At 41.9% G+C, this 12,551-nt stretch overlaps 1 protein-coding gene across 2 annotated transcripts in view; it reads right to left on the minus strand.

Moving 5' to 3' along the window:
- DOCK4 (dedicator of cytokinesis 4) overlaps positions 1–12,551 on the minus strand; it is a 394,664-nt gene that overhangs the window by 130,522 nt on the left and 251,591 nt on the right. For both annotated transcript variants that reach the window (XM_039507024.1, XM_039507017.1), the window contains exons 14-17: positions 8,831–8,955; positions 6,446–6,608; positions 4,991–5,097; positions 9–165 (exon numbers count right to left, since the gene is read on the minus strand). In XM_039507024.1, coding sequence (XP_039362958.1) covers positions 9–165; positions 4,991–5,097; positions 6,446–6,608; positions 8,831–8,955 — 552 coding nt within the window. The remainder of the gene's footprint in view (positions 1–8; positions 166–4,990; positions 5,098–6,445; positions 6,609–8,830; positions 8,956–12,551) is intronic.

Below are 12,551 nucleotides of genomic sequence, written 5' to 3' on the forward strand. Positions count from 1 at the left end.
CATCTTACCATTTTGCGTGAGTTTAGTGGAGCAGAGAAAAGATGTAATCCAGAAAGACTCTTTAGTAGTTTTTATTGCTTGGTGGTTATTCCCTAGGAGAATTCCCTTTGAAAAGGGGAGTTTGAGGTAGCGACTAGAATCCTGAAGGTTTGTGTTTTCTTCACACTGTGAAAACAACCAAGTTAAAATCATTGCAATTAATAAAAACAAAGGATTCATCTTGTGCAAACTGTGGTAGCTCTGTTGAAGTCAATGGAGCTATGACAATTTTCACCAGTGGAGGCACTCACCCAAACTGCATTGCAACAAGCCAAATCTGTTAGAAACAGTATGTTTTTTGTTTCAAAAACTTTGCATGTAAAACGTTGCATTGTCTTTGTTGCTGACTGCTTTATTTTACATAGATAGCCTACAATCTTTAATCAAGCACCTCTCAAAACACACAACTTAAAATAATGCAGATACAAATCATTGAATAAATTATGAAGCAACCAGACATGTCTCTTAAAGATGTTTAAACATTTATAAGAACAGCACAAATGTCCAAAGATTAGATTTGCATTATAAACGCACAGAGAAACAGCAGAAAAACTGAGCACCCTGATGTTTTAAACCACCCTATTTCAAAAATATACTTAAACATCTAGTACAGAGGTCGGCAACCTTTCAGAAGTGGTGTGCCGAGTCGTCTTTTATTCACTCTAAATTAAGGATTACGCGTGCCAGTAATACATTTTAATGTTTTTAGAAGGTCTTTTTCTACAAGTCTATAATATATAACTAAACTATTGTTGTATGTAAAGTAAATAAGGTTTTTAAAATGTTTAAGAAGCTTCATTTAAAATTAAATTAAAATGCAGAGCCCCCCGGACCGGTGGCCAGGACCCGGGCAGTGTGAGTGCCACTGAAAATCAGCTCACGTGCCATCTTTGGCACCCGTGCCATAGGTTGCCTACCCCTGAACTAGTATGTTATTGGTACTAGAGTCTAACACAACAAAGTATCAGAGGGGTAGCCGTGTTAGTCTGGACCTGTAAAAAGCAACAAAGAGTCCTGTGGCACCTTATAGATTAACAGACGTTTGGGAGCATAAGCTTTTGTGGGTGAATACCCACTTCGTCAGATGCATCAGTGAAGTGGGTAGTCACCCACGAAAGCTTATGCTCCAATACATCTGTTGGTCTATAAGGTGCCACAGGACTCTTTGTTGCTTAACACAACAAAAAGTTTTTACAAGTCTTATTAATTCTTTATGTCTTCTCTCCAGCAGAGTCTGTCTCTGGCCTTCTCAGCCACTGACTGGCTCCAGAGCAGGTTCAACTATTGACCAGATGAGTCTGCCTGTTGCATAATTAAAAATGGCTAGCGTTTTCAAATAGCAAAGTTAGAAATAATTTTAAGCTTGCATCTCAGCATAACAAGAATGTTTGCCCATACAAGAGCTTTCATGGGTAGCTCTTGTTATAGATGGGAAAATCCTTATTCGATCTCAGGGCCGCCCAGAGGGGGGGGCAAAGGGGGCAATTTCCCCCAGGCCCCGGGACCCGCAGGGGCCCCCAAGAGGACAGCTGAGGCTCCCGCCTCCGCCCCTCTCCTGGAGCCTCAGCGCATTAAGCGGCATCCTCAGATCAGCGCCGCAGCGTGTCTCTGGCGCGGCCCCTGAGCCCCGCCCCGCTCCGAGCCGCGTGGTGAGGGGGCGGGGCTGCGAGCTCCGGGTTGAGCTCAGCTGCCTCCGCTCGGCGTGGAGCTCGCAGCCCCGCCCCTCACCACGTGGCTCGGAATGGGGCGGGGCTCAGGCCCCGCCGGGGACACGCTGCAGCTGTTCCGCGACGTGCTGAGGCTCCAAGTGAGGAGGGAGCCGGGGGTAATAAGCTGGGGGGGGGCAGGGAGTCCCGGGGAAAGTCAGGGCATAGGGAGGGGGCAGGGAATGGGGGCGGGGGTTGGATTGTGGGTGTTCCCGGAGGGGGAGTGGATAGGGGTTGAGGCAGGCAGGGAGTAGCAGTGGGGTCCGAGGGTGGGGGGGTCTGTAGTGGGATGGCTACCCGCTCCTGCCCTTTGGGGCTTTAAAACAGCCCTGGGAAGGGGCTTTAGGCTGGGCTGATTGGGGGAAGTGGCTGCAGCTGGGGCCATGCCCCAAACTGAGCAACAGGGCCTTATAAGAAGGCCAGGGGAGCCGGAAGAAACACAGTCTCTCTCTCTCTGTATTCAGAAGGGGTGGAGGAGTGAGTGAGTGAGTGAGTGAGTGTGAGTGTGAGAGTGAGAGTGTGTGTGTACACACACTTGAGTGGAGTAGGGCTGGGGAAAGGCTGAGGAGCTGGGGAGCTCCAGCCTAGAAAGCCCCAGGCTGCAGCCTAGCTATAGGCCAAGAGGTACTGGGGGCAGCCCAGGGGTAAGCAAAGGCAGCAGGTCCAAACCCCTTTGCCTGTGATGAGTAGGCTGATACTGCAGTCTGCCCTAGGGTGTGGGGCTAGACAATGACTGGCAGTAGCCAATACTGAGGCAAAGTGGGGATAGTGGGGTGGGGGGTTCCCCTGGGAGGGGGAGACCCAGTTGAAGGGGCACCGAGGTCCTGGGAGGGACACGGGGGCTAGTAGCTGGAAGGCGGATCACCAGCCTGCAGAGGGCGCTCCGGATGCTGGACTGAGCTAATTCCCAGGGACAACCAGCAGGAGGCGCCACAGGGGTGAGTCTGACCCGGTTACAGCGTCTCTGGGGGATGGTGAGGGGACAAGGAACAGGATGGGTCGGGATTCTGAGGGAGGCAGTCGGGAGCAGGAAGTGAGTGGGGGTTGGATAGGGGGTAGGGCCAGGCTGTTTGGGAGGCACAGCCTTCCCCACCCTAAAGCTCATTCAGCAGTTTGAGGCTTGCAGAAGAGCCAAGCTGTTAGCTTTTCCATTAGGGCTGCCATCCCTTTCACTTCTCAAATGCCAAATTATAGTCTATATGTAATTTCAGTGCCATAGGGAGATTCATGTCAGGGGAGGGTAGCTTCATTTAAAATTAGCCACTGGGGGGAGGGATCACATGACAAGAGCAATATCCTTCCCAACCATACCAAGGGAGACCCCCCTCCCTGCATTCCCTGAGGCTTCAGAGGGGTTAATTCAGTGGTTCTCAAACTTTTGTCCTGGTGACCCTTTCACATAGCAAACCTCTGAGTGCGACCCCGCCCCCCCCCTTATAAATTGAAAACACTTTTTTTTTAATATATTTAACAGTATTATAAATGCTGGAGGCAAAGCGGGGTTTGAGGTGGAGGCTGACAGCTCACGACCCCCAGTAATAACCTTGTGACCCCCTGAGGGGTCCTGACCTCCAGTTTGAGAACCCCTGGATTAATTTAATTTTAGCACCCTGTGTCCATTCACATGCATGTGCTATTTTGAGCATTTCAGTTTGGACAACATAGGCTCATCCCAGATTCTGGAACAAGCTCAAATGCTCAGTTTGTGGACTATGTACATAGTCTATACTAAAGACAAACCCACAGTAACCGTCTCCAGGTTGTGAGGGACCTCATGGAGCCATTCTCTAGGAAACAGATAAATACATGGAGATTAAGTCCATTAATGGCTGTTAGCCAGGATGGGTAAGGAATGGTGTCCCTAGCCTCTGTTTCTCAGAGAGTGGAGATGGATGGCAGGAGCGAGATCACTTGATCATTACCTGATAGGTTCACTCCCTCTGGGGCACTTGGCATTGGCCATTGTCAGTAGACAGGATACTGGGCAGGATGGCCTTTGGTTTGACCCAGTATGGCTGTTCTTATGTTCTAACCTAAATGAACCCAAAGTTATGGAGACAGATATGAGTCAAGGAAGCCAGCAGAGTATCAGAAACCTGGAAAAATCTCTGCCTGGATGGGCTCAGGTGTTTGGTTACAAGCTGAGGTGGTTCAAAAGTTTTGGATTTTTTTTTAAGCAGAATTTTTTTATTGTTTCTTTAAACAATCAAACACAGCAAGCAGCAGATATTTGGCCATACACTTCTGAAACCTCAAACCATGTTCAGGTTTTGGCAGACTAATTTCAGCTTTGCAATCAAAAAAACCACAACAAATTTTGAAGGAAAGCAGAGATTGTCCGTTATTTTTTTCTGCTTTTTAAAACCCCCTAGTTTTCGATCCAGAAAAAGTTTTGATGGAAAATATTTGTCCAACCCCTTTTAATGAGCTTTCGTGCCTTTTAGCACTAGCTGATGCTGAGAACCAGTGATACCTTGTAAAGAAGTTTTCTCAAAACTGGGTTTGTGCCAAAATGCGGAAGGTTTATTTTTCCCAGGGGCGCCCGTGGGGGGGAGCAAGTGGGGCAATTTGCCGTAGGCCCCACAAGGGCCCCCAGGAGAATATAGCATTGCAATTTTTTTATAGAAGGGGCCCCCAAAATTTCTTTGCCCCAGGCCCCCTGAATTCTCTGGGCGGCCCTGTTCGATCTGTGGGTTTAGATCATAGTACCTAAACATCTGGTGTAAAAGACTAATCATTCTGCACAGTTTTTTGACTAGAGCAGCACCTACACATTGCAAGTGGTTTTATTTATTAGGTGTATATCAAATTCCATCTCAACACAGTTAAAGCTTCTTGAATGCACGTTTGAATGAAAATTTTTTTAAAAGGGCCTCACATAGCAGATCTGCTGCAGAATAGCTGGCCCTGGGAGCGGTCAACCTGGTCAAATATATTCCAAGAGTGACTATTTTTACTTTGTGACAATTTTTAGCTTTATGGAATTATTTATGCAACTGAGGTTTTATTTAAATCTACATTCAGAGGTACTGTGACTTTACAGTACATGCTGCATTGAAATACATAACTAGGTTGAACTACAATTATAAACAGAGAACATAAGCTCAACAGAATGTTGAGAGGACATTTTAACAAAAGACTATCACTCATTTGCTAACAGTTCAGTCTTCCCTTGTTTAACGCCTCTGGGCATTTGGCGTACTTTTCAGAGGAATCACCACAGAACGATTTCTGACTGAAATTACCTTGTGCACAATGAGTTCATGAGTGCCATCTGGCAATGTCCTCCCATTTTCCTGCATCAGGGGCACGAAAGAAAAGCCAAACAACTTCTTCTCGCCCTTTTCTTTTGCTGAAAACAAATATAAATAAAAACACGCACATTCTGGACTTAGGTTTATACTGTATGTTGTAGCGTTTTTCTCTACTGCACTGTTAGCTTGAGGTATAACCTTTAAACTCCAGCTAGCTGGCCAGTCAGGAGTAAAGTGTGTGTGTGTGTGTGTGTGTGTGTGTGTGTGTGTGTGTGTGTGTGTGTGTGTGTGTGTGTGTGTGTGTGTGTGTGTGTGTGTGTGTGTGTGTGTGTAACACTCTGCCAATAGTGCAATAGGGATGCAGCAGCTCCAGTTGCATCAACTCATCAACTGCTAATCCAATCACTCTGTGTAGCTTCTGTGTTGTTTCCCAGTATGGTTGTTTTCACTTGAGCTAGGCTAGTACCAGTGGAGTAACTTGAGTGCATTTATGCTAAGCTTTGCAGGGAAGGAAAGCCCTTAGACAAAGCAACTGAAAATAATCCAACGTGTGAATGTGTATATTTGGCATCCATTTACATCTAGTTAGCACCAGCACAGCTTATGGTTCTTTTCATGTTTGTTTATGAAGTGAATCCCCTTCCTAAAGTTACGAGTGTGTTGTTTTTCTGGGAACTGATGCCAAATTCCCAAAAGTTACTAAGGGCTAATCTACACTGGCAACACCCCTAAGCAAGAAAGTTGCAGTGCTGTAAATTGCCAGTGTAGACAAGCCTTTAGATAAGTCAAAGGGAATTTTCCTTGCTATATCCATTTGTGGTTTCCTTTGAGGATATGTGATGAACTTGTAATTTCTTTGATGCAATGTATTTACTACAGATGGGCCCAATTCAAAACCTTGGACCCAACATCCTAAAGTTCAAGGGAAGTTGAGATCCACACCTGAGCTTTGCAGCTCAAAGTATTTGCAACTGTGAGTATGCCTTATGTTTTAGCCCTGGTGAGGTTTTTGTTTTTATTATTATTAATGTTACATAAAAACCAGAAAGTTAGAAAATGTCCACTTCCAATAACAACATTATCCTAGCTACACTACAGGTATATGCAATACTTTCTGTTACTGGGTTAGACTGCTACCTGTGTAAGTGAACAGATATCACTGTGCAATTAGTCAAGTTAATTCTGGGATTGGATTTTGCATTTCCTGAATTTGTGTTCAAATTTGCACCTTTCATAACCAATAAAATTAGGTCGGTTTCTCAAGGTATTACATTTTTTTCCCTATTTCACCAAAGCAGACAGCAAAACCTGAAAAGCTCTGTCATGAAACTTTATAGGTAAAGAATATTTGCCCCATGTCTCTGTGCTGTTTAGATGTTATGAAATTCAATACGCATATTGCAACTGTAACACAAAGCACTGCAATAAATCATGAACAAGGCTTACTAGAACAATGCCGAAATTCGAAGCGGATGTGTGCTCCCCTGAACTTATCCACAGGAATAGGAAGTTTCAGCAGCTCAGCCCATCTGGGACTGTTGTTGTGATAAAGCACAAAGGAATGGAACTTGCTAGCTGGCGGCTCTCCAGAGCCAAAGGAGATAAAATCCTAATGAAGAAAACAACTGGGTTAAAGGTTTAAAGATGGATTCACTATAAAGTGTTGTGAGATCATCCCTGAAACTGGTGTTCTCCAGGTGCCAAGATCTTTGGGATAATCTAAAATAAACTTGTTCTCTCTCGTAATAGTGTGTCCCTGCACGCGTGGGGAATGCAACTGTGTATTCTCTGAAGGTGGTTAGCACACAGTTTTGATTGCCTTGTGGTCTATGGATTCCTCTCTGTAGGGTAGCAGGTGGGCAGGCTGATTTGTATTGTTTCAGTCTCTGGGCTGTCTGCCCACTTCCTATAGGTAATATAAGCTGGAACACACTCTTCATCCTTTGCAGCCATGACCCTATAACTTTTTTATACGTAATACAGGCCATTTGTTTTGGAAGTTTCTTCACTTTGAAGTTTCAGGATATCTATCATTACATATAGGACATAAGTGGTGCTTGCTAGCATGCTAAGGGCAAGAGCTGGCCATCAAATCTGGAGAAGGGAAGGAATATTTGCCCCATTCTTGTGTGACAAGATGATGGTGATTTTGGATTTCCTCTAGAGCAACTAGCAGGTACCATAGCTGTGGGCTCTGCAAATGTCTGAGCTTCACCTAGTGTTATTACATGAGGGTGAGGTTTAGCCTTATTTGTTTTGTCCCAACTTTGCAACCGGCAAGAGTCCATTCTGATTTGGTACATTAGCAGGGTCACATCTCACAAAAAACCTGACTATAGTTGGAAGTGGGTGGGAGGATATGCACTGATGTGGTCTGAGAATGTAAATGGGAGCCAGATTTAATACTGTACAGAGATTTAGCACATTCCATGTGTGACCTCCCATTCTCCTCTCAGGACTTTGGTCTGTTTGGTCAAACATTAAAGTGACTCAACACATGTAGAACTGACTGGCTACAATTTAAATGGAACAGGACAAAACAGGACGGATAACGATTGGGAGTCTTTATTGATAATCAGAGGGGTAGCCGTGTTAGTCTGCTCAATAAAAGCTGCAGGCTAAGGCATTGCCATCTCTGCCTTGTGTCTTAATCCAAGTCCTACTGGGAGTAATAAAGACACCATCAGACTGCCTTTGGAATTCATCACAGAAAAAAGTAATTTTCAAAGAAATGTACCTGGAATTGTAAGTGAAAATACTGGGAAGTCGAGGACACTTGTGAATGTTTTAGACAGATGGTACTTAAGGTTCTAATCGAGTAAAGAACTTAGGCAAATGCTCAACTTTAAGTATATAAGTATTTCCACTTAACTGAAATATTCATATGCTTAAAATATAAGCACATGGTGCTCTGCTGGATCTGTGCCTATGCTACAAATTCAGGAACGTATTTAAGCACATGCTTCATTATAAGCATGTGCAGAAGGCCTATTGACTGAAATGGGAACTAAACATGCACGTTAAATACCCACTTAAATACTTTCCTGAAGAGAGATACTTTCCTGTATTTGCACTTTAGAGTGTAAAATCAATTCTGTGCCTTAAAGAGAGTGTAGAAATAAGTGGGTGGGTCTGGGAATGGCCCATTTATTTAAATAGGCAAATCTACTTTCAATATAATTAAGTGAACTAATTATGCTCTTAAATTAATGGGTTAATTTCCACATTGTAATAATTATGAATTAATTAAAATAACTTCATTTGCTAATCTTTGTTGCCTTTTCCCTAAACATCAAATAACTGAGGGATATATTTGAATGTGAACATATTTATTAGAGGTTTTCATTTTTATTTTTAAAAACCTTCCTCAATATTGAAGTATTGCAACATTCAAAGTTAGCTGCCACAAAAATATCCAGAAAACCTATGACCAAACCACCAACAAAAATGGAAGACAGAGTAAGTGGTTTGTAAAAAACATATTAGTTATCACTGATTGACTAAACTACAATAGTTGGGGTAGCAAGTAGCTTATTCTAAGGAGAGAGAATTATGAATTTAATTTATATCTCACAGCACAAATGAAAATATTTGCTCTAAGGCCAGTTATCACATATCTTTTGCTAATATGCAGTTTAGCAATATGGCCTGTTAATAGGACATTCGGGTAAAGGTTAATATGACAAATCATATCATCTGTCAGGAAATAAAAAAGGATTTTGAGAAAAAACATTGTTAGTTTAAATTTACAATAATTGCTCAGCATCAACACTACACACAAGCCTTCACTCTCTCTATTTTTGTTCTTCACAGTTAGTGTCAAAGTAGTACCTTTAAAATTTGGCCACCACTGTCCACAATGTGCATCATCACTTCCACGTTTCTGGCCACACTTTTTCCTCCTTTTTCAAATTCTCCTCTTTCTATAGTGATGTATAAATCATTCCTCATTTCGCCTAAAGAAAGGAAACACAAAACCCAACAGTGTAAGGGGCAATGCAAACCACATCAATACAGCCTGAATTTTGCAGGAAGGAAGTAGAGAGGCAAATTCCATATGAGAATGATAAATCCCTTTTAAGTGTATGTTTCAAAGTAAAAGCCAGTCCGGCTTTGGCTCTCTCTAGGGATGAAATTAATTAGAGCTGTTTAGTAGCAAAAGGACAGAACTCCCAGTGAAACTGTGTCAACAATGATGGGCCATAACCGTGACTTTAGGAACTTCCTCTTCACAGCTCACCTCTAGGTTCGGTAGAAGTCAAATTGAGGCTACACTCCTATAGCAAGTGGAGGCCAAACTGTAGAATAAAGTTAAATATGTTCCATAATTTAAATATCTCCCCTTAAGTAGTACAGTAAATTGTCTATCAGGGTTTAGTGAACATCAGGCATAATACTTTTGCGGGTCAGTTTATTTAAAGTTTACTCTAATCTGGCCAGTTCACCACAACTGGTAGATCATCCAAAAAGAGGTTGTTCTATAACAAAAATAAGAGCTCTCACTGTGGTGACTTGAAAAATACAGAAACTAACGGACAGAGATAATACATTAAGACCTGAAAAAATGTACAGCACTGATTGTGGTAACTTGCTAGATACCGCATCTATGTGGCTACCTTCTGCAAAACCAGATTTGCAGATGAAGGTTACACAAAGGAATTAGGAGGTGGCTATACCTTCTTTTGGGAAGGGAAAACAACAGAGGAAAACAGAATTTATGGCATTAGTTTTTCCATTAAAAACAGTTTCCTGAAATCAGTGAAAGACTTACCTGTGGGCAAAAATGAACACCTAATGACTCTGTAAATTCCCTTAGAAATTCATGCTTTGTGATTCTTATCAGTGCTTATGTTCCAACCATGAAGAGTACAGAAGAACTAAAAGAACAGTTCTATTCTGATTGGATGACATAATCAAATCTACACCCAGTGAAGACAAACTCATACCTTAGGGAGACTTTACTTCCAGAGCTGGAAAAGACAGTACGGACTTCATCTGGTCTAATAAAGAACTATGGTATCAGAAAAATCATCAGCAACTGTCTCCTCCTACTCAAGAAGTGTGCTGAACATGAGCTCGTTATCAACACAATCTTTAGGCAAGCCGACAAATATAAAACTTCATGGATGCATCTGAGATCAAAGCACTAGCACCTGATTGACTATGTCATTATACAGCAAAGAGACATTAGGGACATCAAGATAAGCAAACTGTTGGACTGATTACAGGATGACCAGAGCCATTTGCATTTTACAAGTGGTATTCCACTCAATGAAACAGTGCCGAACAGATCAAACTAAAATTGAACATAGCAAACTTGAAATGGTTTTAAGTGATAAATAGCAAGCGTAGAGATCAAAAGTTGGTTACTTAAGAAATAAAAGTAAATTCGCAGTTTGAGTTCTACAAACAAAATAGGATTTGAATCAAGCAGTGTCTCACCCTGACAGATGATACAGACAGATCTTTAATACACAGGCTGGAACTGCCTTCCATCCCAGGACCACCCTCGGCCAGTTCAAGGTCTTTGTCCTCCAGACGTTTCTTCCAAGTGTTGGGGGGGGGGGGGAAGAGGCCAAGTGATTCTATCACTTCACCTCTTTTATAGCTTTTGACTTGGGAATCAGGCAGTCCCCATTGCCTACAGGTTCTCTCTGAGAAGTCTTCTAGGACGGCCGTTGGGAGAGTGGATTCTCTTTAATTGGCCATCAGAGCATCTGGCTACTCCATTGTTGTACCTGAAAGGTTGGTCGTGGGTGTTCCCAACCTCACAACATATTTCAGTAACACACACACACACACACACACACACACACACACACACACACACACACACACCAGAACTTCATAACTTCACATACAAGGATAGTACACACAATCCAATGGATCAAAACCTTTTAAAATTATACATCACAAGGCATACTTTGTACAAAACATATCATAATTACATGACAGTGGTAAATATGGGGGTTCAGGGTGCTACTCTGAGGTAGAGTGTCACAGACAGATTATGTTATCATAATGGGTGATGACAAACTCCCAAAAAAGTCCTCTATGGTGAGCTGAAATTCAGAAAGAGCAGGAAGAGTGATCATGGTAAACACTTCAAAAATACCATTAAGTTGAATGTTAACTCTTGTGGCATAAATATGGATAACTTCGAAGACACAGCCAAGGACAGACCTGAACGGAGAGCAACTATGCCTAAAGGTTGTATATATTTCAAAAAAGACAGATGCAAAAAAATGACTGAAAATAGTACCAAGAGTCATACCAAGTCTTCAGTGGGAGCATACGCATTCCTATATAACATCTATTCATGACCTTGCTGTACACAGATGGGGCTACATGACAAAGCCATATGTATGTACTTTTTAAAAAATCATCAAGGATGTCCATGGGTGTTCTTTTTATTGTAGAATCATAAATATTCAAATAAATATTTTATAATGACAATGATGACACACCATTATAACAGTTCATCTTAAGATTCAATCAACTGAAACTTTGCAGGATAGAATCATATTGTGTCACTTTTCCTTGCATACTTTCTACTTCATGCTACTAACAATCTTCAAGTAGCAGAAATGAGTGAGTATTTTCATATTATTCAGCTGATACATGTGCGATTGTTAATAAAATCATCCCACCAAAACATCATCCAAACTATGGCCCTATGAACAAAACATACAGTTTTTTTTTTTTTTGTTTTTTTTTGCTGCACGACCAATTTCCTTTTAGCCCTTTAGGACTACACCATAACAAAGATGAGGATGGGGTCTAAATTATGTTATTCACGTGGCAAGCAAACCAGGAATATTAACATCTTGCTATTTCTGGATTTTACAGAAACTTTGTCTACTTTTAAAAAACGGCTTATAATAAAATTTTCTAGAAATGATAACACGGGATGCTAACTAACAGAAATGTGTGACGTGAGGTCCTTGTGTGGGACATGTTTACTCAAGTATTGGTTCTAGTCTCTCATTTTGAAGAGCTTTAAATTCAGATAAATTGTTAAGAAATGCATCTCTTTTAATTAAAAAGATGATTTGCAAGAGGAATAATTTTGGCATGGAAGTGGGAACTCTGGATACAAAGGCGATGCATCTGCTGTAAATTCAGCAGTTCCACTTCATAAGGAGTTGTGCATACTTTGTATGTGGTCTCCATAAAAACACATACCACCAAGTTCCAGAAATATTAGGTCCTAATGAATCTGTAACTCAGTTGAAACCACAGAATCCTCTTGATTCTATTTTTTTAAACTGTACAGAAGTTTGATGCAAAACAAGAGAGCAGTTCTGACAGGCTCAAAAGCTTTACAAACTTTTGTGAAGCTTTCAGTGCAATGGCCCAAGTTTCAGTTTTTTAACAAAATGCCAAACCAAGTCATTTTTTGTTGCCCACGGAGCTCTAATTGCAGGGAAGAAGGGACAAAAGAGGAGGATGTGCCCTTCATAACATCAACGTGCTATCAGCGGAATGAGCCACAGCAGACTTTAATGGGCAGAGGGGGTGTATAATTTAGACAATACACTTCCTGATCTAA

This window comes from Mauremys reevesii, linkage group 1 (genome assembly GCF_016161935.1).
Source record: "Mauremys reevesii isolate NIE-2019 linkage group 1, ASM1616193v1, whole genome shotgun sequence".
Taxonomy (NCBI): Eukaryota; Metazoa; Chordata; order Testudines; family Geoemydidae; genus Mauremys; species Mauremys reevesii.